The 24,590-nt window shown below is 37.4% G+C and overlaps 1 protein-coding gene across 1 annotated transcript; it reads right to left on the bottom strand.

Moving 5' to 3' along the window:
• Window positions 1-11,842: 11,842 nt before the first annotated feature.
• On the bottom strand, window positions 11,843-15,583 carry LOC133871051 (uncharacterized). Its single transcript, XM_062308403.1, has 3 exons — window positions 15,263-15,583; window positions 13,680-13,918; window positions 11,843-12,970 (listed from the first exon to the last, which is right to left on the bottom strand). The coding sequence occupies exons 2-3, from the start codon at window positions 13,914-13,916 to the stop codon at window positions 12,317-12,319; spliced, it is 891 nt and encodes a 296-aa protein (XP_062164387.1). The 5' UTR covers window positions 13,917-13,918; window positions 15,263-15,583; the 3' UTR covers window positions 11,843-12,316.
• Between the last annotated feature and the right edge of the window lie 9,007 nt (window positions 15,584-24,590).

Genomic DNA, 24,590 nt, shown 5'->3' with positions numbered 1-24,590 from the left:
ATGTCCAAGACGTTAATTAGGTGTTTAAAATGTGAATTAGATTAACTAAATGATTAATTAGGTAAAGTGTGAAGAAAAACATTGAAAACACTTAGAAAACGTCCAAAAATCGAGTTTCTTGGCGTTGAGTCTAGACGAGCCAAGTTGGTGTCCAGACAGGTGAAGCAGGAAGTGAAAATTCAATTCCTGTGGGTTGTGTCCGGATAGGGCACTCCCAGTGTCTGGACATAAACTCCAGGGAGCCCCAGATGCGACTTCCTGAGCGCGTGTCCAGACAGCCTCTTTACTTGTCCGGACAGCACTCGATTTAAACCGAAAATGAGCTTCTTTTAAGATCATTTTCACACACCTCTCACCCTTCACCGTTTTGTTTTGGGTTTTCATCTAAAACCCATATTACTTGAAAATTCAAGCCTGTTAACTCAAATCCAATTTCAGAAACGCAATCTACGGGAAGAGATCTACGTTTTTACTGATTGATTTAAGGTAAAATTTGAAATCTCTAATCTCTCTAGTTTTGGGTTGATTCTTGAGAGATTGTGTTTGATCTTCTATTTTTCTTAGGTTTTGCACACTTTGGAGCTTCCTAAACAATCTCCAAGCTCCGGGTTGTGTTTTGGTAAGGTTTCCAAAACGCTAACTTTGAGTTATTGTTTAAATTATAGTTTTAAGTGCCTAACCCTAAGATTATCTTATGGGCTAGTGTTATTTGTAGTTGGGTTGTTGAAGGGAACCCTACAAATTCTATGGGAATTCTATGGGTATAGCCCTTGAATGATTCAAGAGCTATTTGAGAATGTAGAGTTAGAAATGCTAATATGTCATGCAATGTGTTAACACAGTGGTACATAGCAAGTCGTTGGCTAGGAATCTATAGTTGAGCCTAACATCCGAGCAGCCATTGTTAGTATTCTACTCACTGAGAAATGTTACTATGCTTTGTGTATTTTAAAGTTATGCTAAATGATATATTGTTTTAATTCGAATCGACAATATATTAATAATATGTGTTTGGGTGATTTCAATATTTTCAATTATGTTGAAATATAATGATGATGTTTGATGAGTTTAAGATATGATTATGAAAGTATGATTTGAGTTATGTTTTGATGAGTTTTAAAGTATGCTTGGGTTGAGGTATGAATTATGTGAATTGTGTTGAGAAAAGGACCTGATGAAATATTTATTTTTTATGCAAAAGTTATGTGTTGAAAACATGTTCATGAAAGTAAATGTATGATGATTTGAGCATGAAGCATGAGCATGGATGTGATTGAAATGCATAAGATATTAAAGAATCAAGACAAGTCTCCAGCATCACACTAATGGACAAGTCCATAAGGGCAATCTCTCTATGCTGTAATGGAATGTTAATAATGTTATGAAGGACAAGTCGTTAGAAGGAGTGAGTTGCAAGCTCTGACTGCGTCGGAGCAAGCCCCATAATGTTAAGTATGTGTACACGAAAGGAGATCTTAGAAGCTGTCGGGACAAATCCCATAGTAACACAAACGATGTACATGAGCATGCATAGCAAAGTTTTATGAGATGTTTAAGTTGTTTTCATGGCTAGATGTATCAGTATGCCTATGAGGTAGAATGAAACAGCACATATGTATACATTTATAGCTAGAATGGATTGATGAGTTTTCATGTTGGACATATCAATATACCTATGAAGTTGAATGGAATAGCACATATGTATATGGTTACGGCTATACTGCATAAGATGTTTTATGTGCGCCAAGCTTGATTGTGCTTAGATACTTGTGTTTCCCAAAGGTTTGGAAACATTTATATATTTGTATAGTTAGGCATGATGCCACTTATTTACTACTTGGACGTACTTGTATGCTAGTATTTCCCAAAGGTTGGAAAGCTTGTATACATTTATAGCTGACTTACCTATTATGAATGTAAAAGAAAGATAGTATATTGTAGATGGACTTGTATATATGTACTTCCAAGTAGTAGATTGGAATGCGTATATATATTCCCAGCTACATAGTATGATGTTCACTTGTTTATGAAATATCAATGTTTACGTTATCAGCTACGAAATGTTTTAAAGGGTAGGATTTTCTAAATGGTAAGTATTATTGTAAACATATGATAGAATAATAAAATGTTGATTTAATACGAAAAATTAGTGAGTATTATACCACTGAGTTGGTGAACTCACTTTTTCACCAATACGAATGTGGTTAACACCACGAACATATAGATATTGTTCTTTTGGCTGCAGGTACTCCGGATGTAGATGATGACCTAGTTGCCTTGTATTTGAGGTATTATGATTGAAGCACATCGCGACAGTCGAATGTTCAGACTCGAGGGTAGTCCGCATTTTGTAGACTTTATGGCTTGTGACGCTTGTGTCACTTATTCTTTTATAACGCCATTATTTGAGATGTAATTAATATTTTGATAAGCTTTAAACAGATAGACTATTGAATGGCTCTTTTTTGTTGTAATGAACTTGTGATAGTTTTATAAAATGTGATTTCTGTTGTAAATATGTTTTCCGTTGCATAGATGTATTACTCTGAATATCTGGTAGATATTATGGGATGTGTACCAAATATTGGCTATGTGACAAATAGTCATACCACTATGATGATCCATTTGTATGTTACAAAAAAAAAAAAAAAAAAAAAAAGGGTCGTCATAGATTGTATGGTGGTTGGACCACCTTGGGTAATGTAATAAACTCAAAAAATAAAATGTATTTTAAAAATATAAATCTTCTAGAAAATATGCATGGTTTTCAAACAAGTATATTTGACATGGATTTTGTGTTCTTTAAAAAAAAAAAAGAAAAGGAGAAGATCAATTCTCCCCTCATCGATCCTATTAATGATTCTCCTCTCATCGATTGATGATGTTAGAATAACTATTATAATTTTCATTGATTTTCTTTGAGTTGTACATACTCAATCATCATTTTAAACGAACACAATCATACCCATCAATTTATTTCATAATAGTTTTGACTTCTTAAGGTAATGAAGGCAAAATTCTTGATGATTCTCGTATCAAGAGCTTAACCTTGACACCTAAAGATTATTCTTGGACATTTCCATGTGTTGTCGGAACCCTAGGGACATTCAGAATGTTTGGATGCAGATTTTGGGACTCGAAAAGGCTCAAAACTAGTGCTGGAAAGCACCAAGATCGATCCCATCCCAACAAGATCGATTCATGCCTCGCAGGATCAATCACAAGCCCCTCATTATGGATGTCAGCCCTATTGTCATGATCCCTGGTCCCATAGGATCAATCCTAGACAGCCGGGATAGATCCCGAGAACCCTTAAGATTGATCCTAACTGCCATGGAAGCCTGTTTTAAGGTTTCCAATGTGTCGTTTAGGTTTCTAAGTGTGTTTTAGGTTTCTAAGTATGTTTTAGGTTTCTAAGTATGTTTTAGGTTTGTGATTAGTGTTTGGCTAATTATAGGGTGTTTTGCACTGCATGAAGTTAGGATGTCTAAGGAATCATCCTGTTTACCCCGAACATTAATTACGGTTAAGTATGCTTTAATCATAACTTAAGGATCTAGGGTTGGTTCTCAGTTGGTAAGGTGTGAGATCTTGGACTTTTAAGAATCTTTTGTCTCTGGGAATGTTCGAAGTCTCCTTCAAACGATCGCCAATGAAAGTTCAAACTTTCCTTCGAAAACTCGCAAGGGAACATTTGAAGTTTCCTTCGAACAATCGCCAACGAACATTCAACAGTACATCCAGAACATTCAATGCATGTTAGTAGTGCAATGTCCAAGACATTTTTAGTAATGAAAATACGAAAGTTGAGTAAATAATTGACTAAAGTTAATTTAGTGTCCTTAAAAAATGCAAGAGAATATTTTAGGTCCAAAGAAAAGAAATTGAAAAAAAAAATGAAATAAGAAAAAAAAAATAAAAAAAAAAAGGAAAAAGGAAAAAGAAAAGTCAAAAGAAAAGAAAAGAAATAATAATAAAATACAGATGTGGGGCGACTTGCGCCCCACATGCATCACAAAGTGACGGGCCGCCTGGCCCTTGACAAAAGAAAAAGAAAAAAATGATAAGGCACCCCTGCGCCTTATCTCGTTAAAAATAAAATAAAATAAAATAAAAAGGGTTCTTTAGTTTCTTTTTTGGGTTTTCATGGAAAACCCTTGATCTACGAAGATCTAACTGTTCAATCTCACATCCAACTTCGATAACGTGATCCACGAAGCCTGATCTATGTTTCTACCGATCGTTTTGAGGTAAATCGTTAAACTTGTATTTTTGAGATTTTTGGTTAAATCATATAAAATATGAGTTTAATCTTGAATATTTTTTAGGCTTGGTATTACTTGGAGCTTGCAAAGATCCCCCAAACATCGGATATTGTTTGAGTAAATTTTTGGGTAAGTTCCTTTAAACCCTAATTTATGGATATTTGATTTAATTGGTATTTTATGAGTTTAACCTAAGATTTTCTTATGGGTTAATGTTATTATGATTATGTTAGTGTTCTATGTTAATGGGTTAGTGTTTATTGTGACTAGGTTAGTAAATATAATTTATGGGTTAGTGTTTATTATTATGGGTGTTAGTTTGTAATTGGCTTCATTCTGTTAGACAAAATCACTTCTTTATAATGATGCTTTTAAATAAGGTTCCGCTATTCAGAGTGCTTCCAGAAGATTCTTCACAGTCTACAAGTCAAAAAAATCGGATCCCCAGCAGCCTTCCGGACGATGTGATATACCGTCTAGATGCCCAACTGTTCAAAGCATCATCCATCCGGATGACGAGAACTTTCCATCCGAACCTTCCTTTGTGTCGAGAAGCTTCGAACTACTCCAGCTTGCATCTGTCCGGACGTTTCAGCAGCACGTCCGGACGACACTCAGTGTTCAACTAGCTATGGAATTTCCTTCCAAAACATAGATATGGCAAGATCACTGCAACCGTTCAGACGATGTGGATTCCTGTCCGGACGCACTCATCCATAAGGCAAGTCACGCATTCAAAATTCAAACGTACGAACGCCAGTTTTCATGGTCCGGATGCTTGAGCTATTTATATGGAAATTGTGTGCATCAAATCAACCGTCCGGACGACCATTCCCTTGGTCTAGAAGCGCGAAGCCTCAATATGGAAATTGCGTGCAGCTGAACTGCGATCGTTTGGACGATAGGGTAACAAGTCCGGACGCAGCTCAAATCAGGAAAGAATTTCAGCGAAATTTTGGAAAGCGGATGGCACAGTTGTCCGTCCGAACGTCCTATGACTACCGTCCGAACGCACCTAAGTTTTATCTAGCCAGACGCTCATTTGAACCTACAGCTGATAAATAAAGGTCCCTAGGCTTGAGAACAGCAATAATTCTGTATTGAATTCCTTAGTGCTTAAAGAGTTATATTGTAAGGGAATTGTGCTGAGTTAGTCTCTCTGAAGCCATTGTTGTGTGTGCTATTGCTGCGCTGATCTGAAGTCTATCTTAGGGTTTGACCCTAAAGTAAAGGATTCCATTGAAGACCCCTTCAGGTAGGAGACCTGGTTGAGAGGCGTTGTTGTTAGGTTACACGTTAGAGTGCAAGGTACGACCACTACATTAGGGGTATGTGAGTACTACTACTTTGTAACTAGTCTTGTCTTCTGAATAGTGGATATCCTGGGTTTGGCTGCCTCGAAGTGGTTTTTCTCTTATTGAGTTTCTACTTCGTTAACAAAATTCTTGTGTTGTTTAAATTCTGCATTGATATTATTTTGTTAACACTTTGTGCACACACACACTTGTTTATATTAAAAGTCAATTTAATAATTTTTCAAAGGGTATTTGTTTAGATTGTGATTTTTAGTGTACAACCCTAAGCAAATATTTTGGGGTTAGTGGTATTTGTGACGGGTTAGTACTTTTGGGTAGTGGATTGGAACCCTAGAAAATTCTATGGGTTTTCCATGGGTTAGCTCTTTGGTAAGTTAAAAGCTAAATATTAGTTTGTGTTATAGAAATATTTAGTAATTGCAATGTGTTATTTTTACAGTGACACATTGCGAGAAGTTGTTTAGGAAGCTTAGTTGAGTTTGTTATCTGCGCAGCCAATGTAAGTATTCTACTCACTGAGAAAATGATACTACATTTATGTATTTTATAGAAATGAAATAATATGTTGACTATATGTTTTGTAAGGGTGGGCGCGGGCCGGATTGGGCCGGATTTGCATGTTTTCCACAATCCGCCCCGCAGTGAACGGGTTTGAATTTCAAGATCCACAACCCGCATAGTGAATGGTCAACCCACTGGGCCTTGGGTAGTGCGGATTGGGACGGGTTCATGCGGGTTCGGGTATTTTTTTATTATTTTTTCTGGGCCCAAAACTAGAAAAATAATTCACAATCTTGTTAACCCAATTTAAAATTTGAAAATCCCAATTGAATCAACCTCACCAGCAAACAATTACAAGAAGAAAGAACCAGAATTACCAACAAACCTAACTGTAAAGAACTTTTTTATTCTTTTATGTGATTGTAGATTGAATGAGTATGTGTATGTGAGAATGTAGAGATGAAAGTGTATATAAGAATGTAATAAGAATAGAGATGAAATGGATAGTGCAGAATTGAATGAAATCAAAGGTACACAATTTGGGCAATTCGTGACTCTTATAATATTTTTGGAGAAAATTTGATGAAATCAAAGGCACACCCCTAGTCATGATTCTTACAATTTTTTGGAGAAAATTTGATGGTATGAATATAAAGGGATTGCGGGGCGGGGCGGGTGAGAAAAAATTTAATACTGCAACCCGCCCCATAAATCACGGGTTGGCATATTTAGGGCCCGCACTTTTTTAGAAATGTCTTATATCCGTTATTGACGAGACGGGTTGGTGTGGGGCGGGGCGGGTTAGCGGGTGCGGGTGGGTTTTGCATACCCCTAATGTTTTGGATGATTTAAGTAGTTTCAATTATGTTAAGATATAACAATGTTATTTATGAGAGTTGAAGTATGATTGAAAACTGTGATTTGAATTGTGAATGGAAATGTTTGACTGCCTGCTGTTGTTGGAATTTAAATTATGCGATTATGATTTAGCAAAATAACATGTTGATTGGTTACTGTTTTATAACGAAAGCATGTGTTAAAGGCATAGTTCTTGAAAAGCAAAGGTATATGGTTTTGAGCATAAAGCATTGGGTTGGAAAGACCTTAGGGCCGGTATCCCCTTTGGCATAGTGTGTGAAAGACCAATGGGCTTGTATCCCCTATGGCTAGGTTAAAGACCAATGGGCTTGCATCCCCTATGGCACAACTTTAAATACCAATGGGCTTCTATCTCCTATGGCATAGGATTAAAGACCAATGGGCTTGTATCCCCTATGGCATAGGTTAAAGACCAATGGGCTTACATCTCTTATGGCACAACTTTAAAGACCAATGGGCTTGTATCTCCTATGGCATAAGTTAAAGACCAATGGGCTTACATCCCTTATGGCACAACTTTAAAGACCAATGGGCTTGTATCCCCTATGACATAAGATTAAAGACTAATAGGCTTATATCCCCTATGGCATAGGTTAAAGACCAATGAGCTTGCATCCCCTATGCTACAGCTTTAAAGACCAATGGGCTTGTATCCCCTATGTCACAGCTTTAAAGACCAATGGGCTTGTATCTCCTATGGCATAGGTTAAAGACCAATGGGCTTTCATCCCCTATGGCACAGTTTTAAAGAAGAATGGGCTTGTATCCCCTATAGCATAGGATTAAAGACCAATGGGCTTGTATCCCCTATGGCATAGGATTAAAGACCCATGGGCTTGTATCCCCTATGGTGCAACTTTGGGTAGACCAATGGGTTTGCATCCGCTATGGCACAATTAGGTTAAAGACCATTGGGCTTGCATCCTCGACCGGCATCTGTGTGTATTCAATAGTATGCATGTAATTGCAGTATAGTGTTTTCACGGGATTCCATTGACTATTGGGCTGACATCCCCTTTGGCACTACATTGCTTTGTATTGGACTGGGTTGGTAATTGAGCATGCATAACATTGTTTTAACTTGTTTATGATATGTCAATATAGTATGAATTGTTGATTGAGATATCGTTAAGAATTGATGATTGAGATATAGTATGAATTTGTATGTGAGCATGTTGGAATAAGAACAATATTATTATGTTTTGTTTGTTTTTACTCTATCTACTATGATGTGATTTCAAGAGACATATTTTCATAACCAAAACAGTAACTGTTATTATAAACAAGAGATTAAGTAAAATGCCGTTTTATGTGAAAACTTAGTGAGTCTTATACCATTGACACCTCAGTAATTTATTACTAAGGTGGTGAACTCATACTTTCACCTGTACAGATGTGGTTAACACTACAATCGTGTAGATACTGATGTTTTTGGCTTCAGGATCAGCGGATCTAGAGGATGACCCCGTAGCACGGTACTTGGGGTACTGCGACTGAGGCATATCACTGGAGTCATAGCTACGTGGACTTGGACGTCCCATTTTGGTAGTTTATTGTTGTTGGCTCGTGTCCTACGTGACACATGTATTTTGTAGAGCTAGTCTCTTGGTATGTAATTAATGTTAAGTTTAAGCCTTAAACAAATAGACTTATGTATGGCTCTTTTATGATTAACAGTTATGTTATAGAAATGTTTTTCCACTATTCAGATTATGTATAATTGAATGTTCCACTGCATAGATATATCTTTTAATATCAGGTACATATTATGGGATATGTATCGTATGTTGGCTGAGCAACAAGTAGTCGTGCTACTGTGATGAATCATTTATGTATGTTTTCAAAAAAAAAAAAAAAAGGAGTCGGCACAAGTAGGGTTTTTTTAAAGAATTAGGACTCGTGTGTTCATAGAGTCCTATAAATAGGACCCCTACAACACTTAAGAAGGTTATCTTGGTCTTCTCTTCTTCAAGAGGTAATATCTTAGCCTTTATTTATTTATTGGGATGAATTAAAACTTTTATAAAACCAAACTCAAACAATACAACCCTCCAGTAAAAACTGGAACATATCCAAAAGGAAACACATAAACCCGTAATCACTACTGCATCGACCAGAAACCAAACCAAACTACATCAAACCAGTAGCATTACAACAATGAATGCAAATTCAACCTATACACAAGAACTAAGTTCTTGTTTAAATTCTTGAATTTGCCCTTAGCCAACACTTTGGACCTGACTTCCCACAAGATATTAGCCACTAAAGCCTCCTCCGTTCTAGGGGTATTCCCATGCTGAAGATCATTTCTTTGCTTCCAAATGTGATACACTACAGCTCCTAAGCATAACCTTCCCAAGCAAGACCTCAGATTTCTTCCGTGCAACATAGTAGTGCTCCACTCCACAATACTATCCCAAAATAGAGGTGGATCATCATAAGAACAAGCAGCCATAACAACCCTCCAAATCCTCCGACTAAAACTGCAACTAAAAAAGAGGTGCTCCACAATATCTTAGCCTTTAACTCATTTAGTTTGATATTATCAGTATGTTTAGCTTCTGTTCATGTTGTTTTTATGGGTTTGTATTTATAGGGTTGTGTTAAGCAATAATATGAGTTTAACGATGGGTTAGTGATTTAATGATCTTGGATGAACTTTTTAGTGCGTGAACGTGTTATTTGTGGTTATGACAGTCTTAGGTTTGTTAATAGGACCTTAGATCGTGTTTAGGTGGGTTAAGTTTGGACCTTTTGTCAAATTAGAGGTTCTGCCAGACTTTTGAAAAGCTCTTGGGGGTTGTTGAACGTTCGACACGATACTTGAATGATCGACGGCCAAGCAAAATGCCAATTTTGACCCCTGTTTAGGTTTTAGGGTATTTTCATCTAGATCATGGTATGATGTGAGGTATTTTATCAGGTTTCGAGGTCGAAGAGTCTCTAGGACTTTGTTCGGAGGAGCCATATGACTCAAATGAATAAAACTCATATGGATACTTATTGTTACTTTTCTGCATAGCATGAATATTTATTGTATCAAACATGCATGTTTACAACTCACATGAAATACATTTTAGAAGAATGTAGGCTATATTTTGTGAAAATGATTGATGAATAATAAGATAATGAAATGATGAATTTATAAAATGTGTGGTTCATCTCTACGTGCTCATACATTCACAGCTAAATATGTATGTTGTACGAGGTTTTATAGCTCTTATAAGGTATTATGGGCTAAAGTGAGGATGGAGAATATTCAAAAACTTGTCAAGCAAAGCCCATTAGATGGAAACTTGAGTAAAGAAAAGGCGAGTGTAGTCAAAGAGTATGATGATATCAGTAAGCCGAATAGAGCTTCTTCAAGTGAAAGTTCCGGGTGCAATGGCTAAACTTGGGGGACTACAACACTAAATTATTCTTCAGGGCTACAAAAGTTGTTTCTTGTTCTTACGCACAACGGCTTTCTAAAGCTCAATTTGTTGCTTGTTCTGACGCGTACTACGGCTTTTCAGCCACCGTTTGCTGGGATGAAGGGATGAAAGATTTTAGTTCCATATAGTCTTTCAAACGTCTATTGCACTCAAGCCTTTCGGCCCATATTTGAAACAATTTTATTGCCTTGGGTTTTAAAAAATAAGATAAAATAATCTGTTCATTTCTCAAGGGTCGAGTGCTCCTACCCCTTTCCTCTTTAGGGCTCCTACGGATGCCTAATTCTTTTGTCATTTTGAATAGGAACAAGTACAACCCAGTTCATCCGATTACTACAGGGATGAACCCATTAGATGGAAACTTATGTAAAGAAGAGGCATGTGCAGTCCAAGAGTATGATGATCTTAGTAGAGCCGAAGAGAGCTTCTTCAAGCAAAAGTCCCGGGTGCAATGGCTAAACTTGTGGGACTATAACACAAAATTATTCTAGTTTTCCAATATGACTCTTGTAAGCTCCTCCAAAATCTCGACGTGAATCGGGGGTCGCAATCCTATACTATTGAAATTGTCACACCGAGCAAACGAACGATTTCATCCACGTAAATTTGACTCAGCTTGCTACCATGAATGGTAGTTCGAATCAGTAGAAAATATGCAGTCTTGGTTAATCAGTCTACAACTAGCTACCCAAATAGCACCAAAAGGAGAAACTTCCTAGTAAAGTAATTTTCTTTCCAAATGTTGCACAATATATATATAGTCGGCTTCGTACGTTTCTCTCGACCATTTTATCCACCAAACGTTTTTTAAACGTTTTTAGTTCTCTTATTTATTGTGTGTAGATTTTGCCTTGGCGACTTTTTCGCCTAGAGTACCATGGTTTTTTCCTGTGTGATGGCCCTCATTGGTGTCTGCTTTGGTGCTTTTTACAAGGTGGCCGTGACTCTATGGGGTGGATTAACGAAACCAGTATTGATTACTACAAGGATTGGGCTTCTAATAAGGCCTTCTATATATCTTCTTGATGTTAGCTAGGCTCCCCCTATAGTTTCCACAACGGTGCACAGGTCATTTTCAACCCACTTGCAGTAGTGGACAATCGATAGACTTCTCACATGTTGTCTGATGCTGAGAAAGTGAGAGGAAGTCAAGAATCCTACGTGTACACTTCAACCACTGTGTTCTGAAGAAAAGATAGCAGAGGAACATGCAGTATGACTCGAACACTGATTCGAACAGATGATGGTCTGAGATAAGATCATGCAGCAGATGATCGAAGTTTGTTTTTCCTAAGTTTCCTCAACAGAGACATCAACAACTTGTGAAGTTAACTGATGATAGAGTTTGTTTCGATAGTTTGAATATATGTAAAGATATACCTTTTCAAATCTGATGATTAACTTGTTCGTGATATGATGCACACGATACTTTTTTCTACAAATAAAATTCAGACAATTGCTGTTTTAATTTGGTCATCAAAACCAAAACACGCACACTTCCCAAAGTTCTGCAGAAGTAAGGGGGAAAGCCTCGTAAATGACCTATCTATTTACAACAATTTACCAAACCAGAAATGGGTGTGCTAATTATGAAATTATCCCTTTTATTTAAGTAAGGTGACAACTATTCGGGAATCAGCTGAATGCATGGACCGTGTAAATCCAGTGGTCCTTGTAGAGTCAAAAGGATAAACACAAACAGCTCTAATCCAAAAGCCTGTTTAGAATTGTGTCGGTAAATAGTACTTTTGTTTATAGAAATGCTTCATTTTGAAGCTTTCCTTAAAACACAATTTTGGGCATTTTTTTTAAGAACAAGAAAGTGACTTTAAGTTTTTTACTAAACCGACCCATCTTTGATTGGTACAACTTTTATATGCTAAAATCACTTTTTAACGCAATTTCAAACAGGCTCAAAGTCTTATTCTAGCTTTAAACCTTGGAAAAGCCAATGTGGCCGGTTTGTTTCCTGATCAAATGTGGCACTAGAGCTACTCATGGGGGTCGTGGGGTCACTGAAATCCTCTCCTCGATCTGATTTAAAAGAGGCCAATGAATCAAGCTCCCTAATTCCCATATGGGATGACTCACAGATTCCTAGTTTGGGCTGGTAGGATTGCAGTGCCTTCTTGCTCAATCTACCACCAATGCTTAATGTCAGCTCCACATCACTATCTTCATCAGAACCATCAATGCTCAACTTATGAGTACTGGGTGGCATATTGTGGAAGTTTGGCCCTGCAGCTTGGTCTTCATCGATGGCGGCACTGACTCCTGTTGAGATGTCTTCCTCAGCAGGCCTTTCAAGATCAAAACCCCTTGCCATTCTCATGGTGTCTCCAGAGCAACTGCCACTTCTCTCCCTTGAGCTTGGATCTTCTCTCAATCTTTGAAGATTGAAACTAAATCCACAAGCCGTTTGTGTTGTTGGATGGTGGGGATTAATGAAGTGAGAGTGGTTTATATCTGAGTTGTTACTCATGGAAGTACTCCAACATCTGTTTTGCTTCAGTTCTTTTTTCAGCTCATCCATTTGCATCTTTTGCAGACTGTAGAGCCTGTGGAGTTCCCGTACCTGCAACTTTCACTTTGTTACAACATTGCTATAACTTGCATCAACAACAAATTCCTGCAATTACCATGTTCGATTGATAGGATTAGGCTTAAGTGCCGTAAGAAAAAAGTACGACACTGATGGTAACAGTTGTTTTAGAGGTCCAGATTTAATTTGAAGTGTTTTATGAAAAAGAGAGAGTAAAATTAAATCTGAACTCTTAAAACAATTACAATAAAGGCGTTATAGTTTTTCTTTTTACAGCATCTAAGTCAAATCCAAATTGATAAATGAAAATCTACGGATTAGTTAACCGAACATTATCAAAACCTTATAAATTAAAAGGTGGTTGGTGGGGCTCTTAGAATGATGGGGAAACATCAACAAGAGTTATGTTTTAGTATAGCTATTGATGCCGTCGGATGAAAGACTGGAGTGTCGTTTGTAATGTCAGTATACGCAATAATTGAAGTATTTCACAAAATATTAATGAATAAGATGTGAACAACTAATAACAACAATCCTGGCACAGTGATTATATATGTGTGAAAGCATGAAAGGGGAAGCATCTATATATTCTTTATTTCAGAAATAAAATACAGAATCCACCGACAAAGCTCACTTAATGTTCATGGCCCCATAACTGATTGAAATATTTGAAGGAAAAAGGTTAATGCCATTATTGATTTCTTAAGAGGAGGAAGACATGGTAAGTACGGATTCATGGTACCTGGTATTTGAAGACATCTTCATGCGTTTGCATTGTCCTTTTGATGTGTTCTATGTTGTGCTTTCCAAGCTTCTTGTCCATGGAGTCCTCAAAGTTGTCAACTTCAGTCCTAAAGAAGTTTCCCTTCAGCCCTTTATTCTGCAAGTGCTCCCAATCATCCACACAATGCACAGTAAAGCTGTTGTTGTTTAGTGAGGCTTCTAAGATATTGACTGCGTATTCAATTTTAGTTCCCATGCCTGAAATAAATATATTACTGTCAACTACTTTCCAATTAAAACATACATTTTGAGACACCACCAGGATATTAATTAATTACCAAAAGATAAGGATAAAATTGTGGAAAAAAGCAGGGAACTGCAAGTAATTAAATCCATGTTTTTTGGCTTTCTTATCCTTTCTGATTTCAGTGGGGTGGGTGTGATTTATAGGAAGTCACTACATGTAGGTGGAGACACAGTTTGGTTGACCCTAAGTCTGTGTCTGATGCGAAATTCAAGCACCAAAAATTACCGGGAAATCTGATAATGTTGAGTCATCTCCAACCTCCCCAAAACCAAATACAATTGCAAGAAACAATTTCAAAGCCATCTATCCAGTGGAATTCATCCCCAAATTCACTAACAAACACTTTCTTTAACATACTAAAATTCCCCCAGTTCCCTTTTTGGGTGTACAAATGCTGGCTAATTTTAGGATTGAGACTTGTTTGCTACACAAAAGAAGATGTGGAAACAAGAATTGGAATATACAACAATTACATGTCCGAATCGCTATCAATTTGGAGAGATATTGTGAGAGAGCTTATAGTTATATGGTATCCATCTGTCTAAATAAATTTGGGTTATCTAGCCACTTATCTGAGCAGGTGAACAACATATGAACTCTCTCATATTACCTACTCTAATTGCTAGCAATTCGAACAAACATTATGAAAGATTTTATATGGGATAAATTTGAGCAGATAGATTTCATATAAACTCTCTCTTATTGTTACATTTCCAAATTACTAGTAATTCGGACTATAATTGCGGTGAATCCTTGCCCCGAAAACGGAGCTTTGGGTGGTACTAAGCATAGGTGGAACAAAAAGGAATTGTTCGAAACTGCATAGGGAGCCCCGAAAGCATGACTGAGAACAGTAGGCAGACAATGAGGAAGGATGAAAAAGAAGATGGGATGTGGGCAATAAAGAGACCAAATTTGGGATGTGGGTCTATCTTCCCCTCTCCCTCTCTCTTTCTTGGGTGCCACAATCACTTGGCCATAAAAACAGTGGTCTTCATCTCGGGAAAATTGTTGTCAAAAAGTCTCCACTTCCTCCTGTTTCTTCCACATGAATATGATGAAATCACACGACAGCCAAAAATGCATACGATGATGCTCAGAGAGGGACTTAAAGCGAGCAAAAATTATTTAATTACTAAACAGTAAAAGAGCATATGAGACACAGACAGAGACACACAGAGAGAGAGAGAGAGATTCAGTTCTAATAGCAAATTCACTGTTCAAGAACATCAATTTGCACTGCCAATTATTTAATAGAAAGACATAAAAATTAACAAGCATGAAGTTGCATGAACCTGTGATATAAACTGGCCTGGTTCCGATTCTCTCCCACGAGGCTCATTGGGCTTCTTCCTCCCTCATGCCACTGCTTTCACCCATAAGCAGTGCAGCTATGGTGAAGTTGAAAAAAAAACTCCTTTACACCAGCAAATCTCCCACTTTACCTGGAGAAAGCACAAAGCAAACCCGTCACTTAAAAAATCATAAACATGCTGTTAATAATTCAGGCTTGACAGCCTGTGGAGCGGGGGAAGCTAGCAGGAGAAAAAGACAGACAGACAGACAGACAGACAGAGAGAGAGATATGTTATATTGAGTTAAATTTTTTATATTTGTGAAGCACTGGACTGTGGGAGGAAGATCAGAGAAGGGGGGCCACAAGTTTTATATAAATAAGAGAAAATGGAATACTAAACATATGAAGCAAGCTAAGGTAGGCCAGTGAAGAAGATATTCCAAACAAAGTCTTGCAGACATCAAGATATGCATGAATGACGGAAAGTTGGTGGCTACCTTCTCTCTTACAGCAATACCAATCTTCTTCCCACACCTTTTTTTTTTTTTTTTTTGGTTTGTTTTAAATTTATTTTGAGTAAATTCAACGATTCCAATACCCAATTATTCTCTCCGTACTAAAACAACCATATCTAGTCCAGTGATTTGATTGAGATTTCATCTGAGCACAGAAGTTTCAGGTGTTGCCATTCCACAGTTGTTGCTCCCTTGGCAACTGTAAAAAATAAAAATAAAAAATTTGGCCTATATATATTTTCCTCACAAATTAATGAGCAGCAAAAAAGGTAATTAATATTGTCAATTTTTCCTTTTGCATGTAATGACATCCTAGCTGATAATCTTTAATTGAATATGAGAATTTATCTGGTTTTTTCTTTTCGATCGCATCTTTTTTTTTTACTTTTCAAAGTCCTTTTATCACATTAATTTGCGATCTAATCAGGAACGGAACTAGAAACTTAACTAATCTATATGGACATAGGTACGTGCTCCCAATCCCTCTTTAACACCGTCGCTAATTATAATGAATAAATATAAAGATTAGCATTTATAGTTATGCGAATGATTCAGAAAAGTAAAACTTTTCACACTTGTCACAGTACTGTGTTTATTTGCAAACTAAAAAGCATAACTTAGAATTGTCTAATTTGGATGGGCTAATCGTTACTCTAGTTGTTTTTATATACCTAGTAAGAAGAGCACAAGACAAAAGTTTGTAAAAAAAAAAACAAAGGAACCACCGACATTACATTATCTTGACTGATTAATTAAGAAGTAAAAATAAATAAATATATAAACTGAGGAAAGAATTGAAAAAAAAAAAAAGCATTGAGATTTGAGATGAAGAAAGGAAACTTCCCCACACATCGCTTTCCTTGAAAAGCCAAGGGGCCAAAGCATACCTGTGGAAAGATATTAAAAATCCTAAACCTAGCTAAGCTTACAACACTCCAAGGTGTGATCCAGGGAAATCACAACCGCACAAACCCACATGCAGCCATTATATAAATATATAATATAATATAATATTACATGATTTGCTTTTTACAATTTATTCTATATCTTCGCATGCCCTTATCTTGTCTTCTACTTGTTTATTTGTCTCCTCTCAAATCCTAAGGTAACATGCGTTTTGGTCATACGTACGTACCCGGTCCCCATTGCTCCACATACGTGTGCACACGTATTCACGCACACACGCAAGTGATCATGCCATGCTGCTCAACCAAATTAGGGTTACTTGACTATGGTTAATCAACTATATATGTTCGATCTCCACATTTAAATAAGTTAGCCCCACATGCAGAAACAAATTAATTGAAGATGCATGGGAGCTACCTATACATTCCTAGATTTCTTGGATATAATATTATAAGGGTGGGTATTGACTCCAACGGATCGAGTTGGAAATACTCCTTCCGACTTCTCACTTTGTCGACGGAATTAGAACAGTCAAAAAATTCTAACAACGGTGATTTTTCGAACTATCTCCAAAAATTCAGAGACGGTCGAGGTGGTTGAAATGGTTGGATCAAAGTAGAGTCGGGTTCCAAGATGATGACAAAGATGTCGAGGATCTCATCGTCTTTGGCTTTGCTAGTGTCGTCATCTTCATATATCTGTCAAAGACGAAGAGGTTGATCGACCGTCACTTTGTCTTTGTCCAGATTCGTATTCATCAAAGAGAAAGATTCAAGAGAGCTCACTACTCAAGAAGATTAGAGAGAGAGAGAGAGAGAGAGAGAGAGAGAGAGAGAGAACAGGGCTTAAAACGACGTAGGCTCAGCCAAATAGCGCTTCGAACGAATTTATCACTTCTTAAAAATGACGTCATTTTGGACTTCAACATAAAGGGTGCCATTTTATATTTTTTAATTTTTTTTTAAAAAAAAAAAATTGAAGTTTGGTTGGGTTGGAAAAAGTAGAAAATCTGAAGGGGTTTTCGACGTCGACTCTAACTTTTGTCGAAAATCTAAAATGAAATCCAATGTCGCCTTGCCTACAATCGGAAGTCGACCCGTGCTGGCCAAAACCTTTGTTGGCGTTGGGTCAGCAGTCAGAAAATCGGTGGTTTATACAACCCCAAGAAGATCTATTTTATTTTCTAATTTCCATGTATGGTAATAATTTGAAGTTGAATTAGACCATCTTTTGTAATTATCATTCTACAACAGGCAGCAAGATTTTTTACCATATAATTTCGTGAGACGAGTTAGAGTAACATATACATGATTAGAAAACCAATTTTGATGTACGTATGAAGAAAAATTTGAGGTCCAGAAGAACAAAAACTAATCTTGGTAAGTGTTTTCAAAAAAGGTTTCCTACACTTGAAAATGGAAAACGCGTGTATACTTCTCGAAAACCATTATTCAATTCAAACAAGTTTTCAGATGTGGCTTGGCCTATACAAAATAGTTTTCATTTTTAAATTTCACTAAAAGATTTCTAAACTCAAAACTAAAAATACAAAAAGGTTTTTAATTTGTTCATGATTTTCTTAAATACAGGTTTGGTAATATACATGTCTGAAAACTAGTATTAAGAAAAAGAAAAAAAAAAAACATGAGAACCAGTATCACATATATGTAACTTCTCGCCTAAACTAGGGTTAAGAAAATCCTTAATTAATTTGGACCTAAACGTTAACGAGGATCAAGATTTGGCTTAATGGATGGAAAAATGGGCTTCAATGGGACTCTTTTACCAGTTTTTGACAAAAGTTTAAATTTTTTATACGTGACGCAATCATCTACAATAAATTCACCCATGTTGAGGTGTTATAAGTAATGTTAAATCACCACTTACGCTAAAAGTTTAAGTTAATAGGAACTGACAAATTTATTAATTTAAAAAATGACAGAAATTTCCTACAAAATGGATTGAAGAAGTTTCTTACAAATCAGCCTCTAAAAATGACATGTGTCTTTTAAGAATGTGACAAGCACGTACTTTTTCAATAATGCTATTAAAAAAGCATGTGAAAAGCATATGCTTTTGAATAAACATATATTTCTCACATAATAAGATACATGTCACTTTTAGAAGCTGGTTTGTAAGAAATTTATATCGTTTTATTAATATTAATTTGAACACTTCTACACACGTGTGCGAGTGATACATTCGTGAAATATTTTGAATTTAAGATCTTTGCTCTCATACCATATTCCATCACCACTTATTATAAAAACTTAAATTCAAACCAACTTCTAAAAGACATAATGAGATCAAGAGAAAACCGAACAATGTATTCCAATATATCAATCACTGAAATTTGTTTGTCTAATGCTTTGGAAAATTTTCCAAGAGATGAATGAAGATAATCCAGCATAGGACTGAAAGGACGGTTACGGTAACCGGTTATCGCCTCTAACCGCTAATTAACCGTAATCTTACCGTAACCGCCTTAGGCGATTAGTCTAATTTGCTAACCGTCTCCGCACCGCCCAAGGCAGTTAGCAATTATTTTATAATGAGCAATGATTCACTACCACCTAAATATACAACTTTTCACCACCTTGTCTATGTGGCAAAGTGGTCCCCCACTTTAATTTATTTTTAAAAAATAAAAAAACTCAAAAAGTAGTGGGGGACCACCTTGCCACATATGCAAGGTGGTGAAAAATTGTATATTTAGGTGGCATTGAATCATTATTCTTTTATAATTAACCACCAATTAGGTTATTAAATCTATAACCGCTCCTCTATTGTCGCTTTTAGAATTTGGACCTATTTTGGGTGTTGGGCATGTTGTTTTGGCTCACTTTAAACGTTTGTTGTCCTTTTTTTTTTTTAATTTTTTTATTGGACCTTTTCAAGGTCTTTTTTTGACTTCTAATCTGTCTCTTCCACTGCAATTTTCAAAAAGCTCTATAAGACATTAGATACTACATTACTACATTAATACCACACACTGATAGTAACAACAGCAAAATAGCATTATTAATCACATAACCAGAACCGTAATAACTTTTCATTACCAATCACTTGTGGGAAGAAATTTCAACTCCACATATCAAAATCATCAATGATTAGAACCAAATTGAAAGTATCAATAGATGCCTAAAACTTCTAGTTTCTCCCAAATGAATTTTTTGATCCAAATGAAATTCTAGATTTGATTTTCAAAATCGTCAAGATTGATCTGTCAAAAAAGTTTCAGGGTTACAAATGATAAAGAAAAAGAAAAAAGAAAGACACAAAGATTCCATGTGTCTTTCAGATCAAGAAGAAGATTAACAACTCAAGAACAAGTCCTACAGATCCTGGGAATCTACGACTCCACGGCTTAGCTTTTGCCATCAATGATAGCAGAAAATGTGGAAGAACCACAATGACAACCCGCGGCAACAACAAGAAATCCCTGCATATTTACACAATATAAAATCAGTTAAAAGCAAAAGGGAAAACAAGAAGCAATTACCTAGCCTTAAATGAACAATGTCATGCGGTATTCTTTTTGTTTGCTCAGGTTCGATCGTTGCTATTTCGAACATTATTACCAAGCGACCCTTTGTTGCTGATACAGTCCTGAACTTGTTTTAGGAAACTAGAGGATTTAGAGAAGAATTAAGAGAGAATCGAAGTAATATTCAAGAGAAATGAAGAACAACTGTATTGAAACCCTTGACAAAAGGTCAGCTAGACGACCAGAATTTGCCATAGTAACCGAAGCTAGACCAACGTCTGCGACAGCACTTATCAAATGCAACAACACTACCTTACTCTTCTGTGAAGATAACTTGAAGGTGGAAGGATCCTCCAAACACCAATTGAAGCCCGGTTGAATGCCTTTCAACAAACATTTCTTACCAATATAGATGAATTCCATAGTGAGGGCTGTAAAACCCCACAATATGGGTCCTAAAATTCTCAGCCAGTGTATCCCTAGCACCACATCACAACCAGCTAAGGGAACCACAAAGAAATCAATGTGAAACTGAGTACCTTGCAATTTAAGGGGCACGCCGTCATTTCTTCCTGAACTCACAATTTCCTGCCCATTAGCCACCTTAACCCGAATCACTTCCTCACTTTTAGGCATCAGACCTAGCAAGGCAACAAGTTTAGAATCCATGAAATTATGCGTACTTCCTGAATCAATGAGGATAATTACTTGCTGATTTTTTAACACACCAATTAGCCTCATTGTCTTGGGTGTCAGTGTTCCAGTGATTGCATTCAGGGAGATTTCTGGATCTGTCTCCGTGTTATCTGCATTGCTAACCAGCTCTTCAACCACCAAAGAAGCAGGATCAGCATCCTCTACCTCTTCCATCTCCTCTAACAAAAAGAGCTTTGGTCCACCCTCACTGACATGACCCCTAGACCACTTGGCATCACGTGAATAACAAAGGCCTTTCCGACGCCTTTCCTCCATTTGAGCCTGGGATATCTTCTGCACTGGAACCAATGCTTTACTAGCACCCCCGGCATTACTACTTTCCCCAACATACCTACTGCCTCCAGTCAAAGGCAACTTAGGACTAAAGGAGCTATTAACAATCCGAGAAGTCTATGATTGAACAGAGGTCCAGGAAGGTTTAATAGGCTTCTTATTGGTCCAAAGTAGTTCCTCCTGAATTTTTGCCAAAGAATAGGCATCAATCATTCGACTAGGATTGAACATCCGTACAGGAAGACGGATTTCATCCTTTAAACCTCCCAAAATACAACTTAATTTCAAGTGTTCAGGCAAATCATGGACACGATTGGCTAGAGTCTCAAATTTAGATTTGAATTCTTCAACACTACCGGTCTGTTTCAACTTAACCAAAGTTTCCATCGGATCATCATATGATCCGGTACCAAACCGAGCTTGGAGAGCCTTAAGAAACTCATTCCAAGTGGTTAATCCATTTCCACTATGTAACTCCTGAAACCATACCAACGCTCTACCCTCCATATGAAAACTAGCAATAGTAAATCTCTTCGGATCAGGTATTACATAGTATTCAAAAAATTGAGAAGGTCTATAACACCAACCTTCAGGATCCTCGCCATCGAAGCGTGGAAAATCCAGGCACAATGTGCGAGTGTGGAACGGATCCGCATGCTCCCACCCCTGGCGAGTATGGAACTGATTAGCTTGCTCTGTAGCCTGACGAGTGTGGAAATTCTCAGGAACAGTTGTTTCTGGATCCTGCGGGGCACCAGTATGGCGACTAGTCTCACCACGTGCAGTCAACGTCTCCTGTACTTTACCTTTGAGCATGGCAAGAAGCTCTTCCTGATTCTTCTGCATTGCGGCATGATTCCTCTGCAACTCTGCTTGACACCGTTGCATTTTAGCTTGATGCTGACGCATCCTTTCATCTTGAGACCGTAATTCTTCATGAATTCCGAGCTGATGTTGACGGACTTCTCGTTGAACATCATCAATCTCGATTTGGATCCGAGATAAACCTTCCTGTAGAGCAGCACACATTCCCTCAGCGTTCGCAGAATCTTCAGCTGTGGATCGAGTCTTCGCCATTACAATGAATCAAGAATAGAATAGAACGAAAATTTCCCCGTAGATCTAGGGCTCTGATACCAATTGATACAGTCCTGAACTTGTTTTAGGAAACTAGAGGATTTAGAGAAGAATTAAGAGAGAATTAAGAGAGAATCGAACTAATATTCAAGAGAAATGAAGAACAACTGTATAGAAACCCTTGACAATTCGAGGAGTCAAGGAAAACCTCCTGTATTCAATCTGTTAATCCACAAATTGAATGAATGATGATCGGCCCAAAGCCAACCTATTTCAACAACTCCCCTTCCTGCCTACGCAACAGAATAACAAAAGTAAAATGACAATTGTACATGCAATTCCTTATTAAACGACAACGTATTTACAATGGAATGCACACTTAGCCAAACTTAGACTAGAACCCTCCAGGTGTCCGCACTTCCAAGTGTCACCCGCTGCTTCTTCCAGCTGTCTTCCAGCTGTCCACCAAGCGGGTCATGTGACAGTTGCTCCCTCCGGCTCTGTTCCCTTCTCGCTTCTACGATGACGAGATCGAATAGCTGACCAAATCCAAACACGATGACGGACTTGGAGGATCTCTGGAGCAAACAAACCGTCAAGACGAGAGGAAATGAGGTGGGTATGGTTGTGCGGCGTATCTCGGACTGGAAAAATAAGACAGGTCAGGGACCATATTAGTGTTTAACTTAAAACCGTAGAATCAAAACGACATAATTTTGTGTGTGTGTGTGTGTGTGTATATATATATATATATATATATATATATATATATATATGGGTAGACTGACCGCTAACCGCCTACTTCCAAAACCGCTAACAGCCACGCTATAGGTGATTAGCGGTTTTTTCTAACCACTTCTAAATGAGATTAATTAGGTGGTTGGTTAATGGTTAGCGGGTGATTAATAAGCGCCCGTCTTTGCAGCCCTAACCAGAGCAGTTATTGTTGTCAAGGTTCAGCGCATGCTAGTTGGAGAGACAGCACCACATATTTGGAAAAGTTGTTTATATATTGGGATTTAGCTCATCTTGTACTTAATATATAGTAAAAGGCTGCTTTTGATAGAAATATTTACTTTCTCGGTACCGAAATAGTTCAGGACGTGATATAAAGTATATATAGAAGTATTTGCTTTCTCGATCGGGAACATTGCAATTGTTGATGCCTGCACTGCAGGCTGCAGCATGTGTTATCGTCATTCACATTTGTGCCTTAAGCGTCAACGATCTTTATTACTCCTGGTGTACTTTTGGTACTGAATTGTATGAAACCAGTTACTCCAAGGGATATGCGCGAGAAGCATTGAGTTCATGGAGAAGGCCCTACGCATATGCGCCATCCTACAACGTAAACAAGCAAAAATGTTGAGAAAATTGCTTACCGTGGCCTTTGAGAGTGCAAGGATGATAAAGAATATGATATCTGTTACGTATATATCCATGACCTAGATATGCATACGTCAGTTGCCTGAACAAACAGGCTTGAACAAAACCCAGCTTGCGAAACGCACGAACGGAACTGCCAACCCTCTTTGAAGGCCGACCCTTTTCCAACCAACTAAACTAAACAAGTAACCCAACTTGAAGAATGAATTGGTGGAAAATGATTTGGTTGAATCTAAACCGTGAATGAGAGGAAATTGGTGCAAAACGAATTGGTGGTGAAGGATCCCATTCTATTTTATAACTTTCAATATTTATGGTGTGACTGGTGAAAGTTTTTTGACTTGTTTTGTTGGGTTCTTCCCAATTACCAACCAAAAATTCAACCAACACAGAGTCATTTTCAATACAACGTAAATATATAACAAAAAAGAAAAAAAAAAAAACCACGTTATCGTTTCCTTTTGAGGAAAAGTCCCTCTGCTCCCTGACGTGCCTTGCAGTGGTTGGCCTTGACCAGTTTTTGGTGCTGTTATTATACACTTCATGACATTTTTGGGGTCTAAAGTGTAAGAGTTGATCTTTTCAGCTTGCTTAACCTCAACCTCTGAACATCCTTAAGTATTTATAGGATGAAAAGAAACCATTATATAAAGCCTTCAGCTTTCTACAAAATTTCGTGCGGCTTCAGGACGTTTCAATATCTCATTAGGGTTTCGTCACTAACGTCAGTCGACTGACGTTTGTGATAGCTCATCAACATCAGGATGTATTGCTTACGGTCTTCCTAATGTAGCTCTCGGGTAGGAATCTTCCATGAGTAGCTTCAGAACAGTCTTTTGACTATCTTGCTGATGGTAGCCTCCGGAGTCCCCCTTGTCAAGCAGCATCAAAAAGTCTACCCAAAGGTCCTCTCGGGTAGGCTTTAAAGTCATGTATCACGAATCAAGTAAAGACATATGTGACAA

This window comes from Alnus glutinosa, chromosome 6 (assembly GCF_958979055.1).
Source record: "Alnus glutinosa chromosome 6, dhAlnGlut1.1, whole genome shotgun sequence".
In the NCBI taxonomy this organism is placed as follows: Eukaryota; Viridiplantae; Streptophyta; class Magnoliopsida; order Fagales; family Betulaceae; genus Alnus; species Alnus glutinosa.
This window is presented reverse-complemented; position numbering and strand designations above follow the sequence as displayed.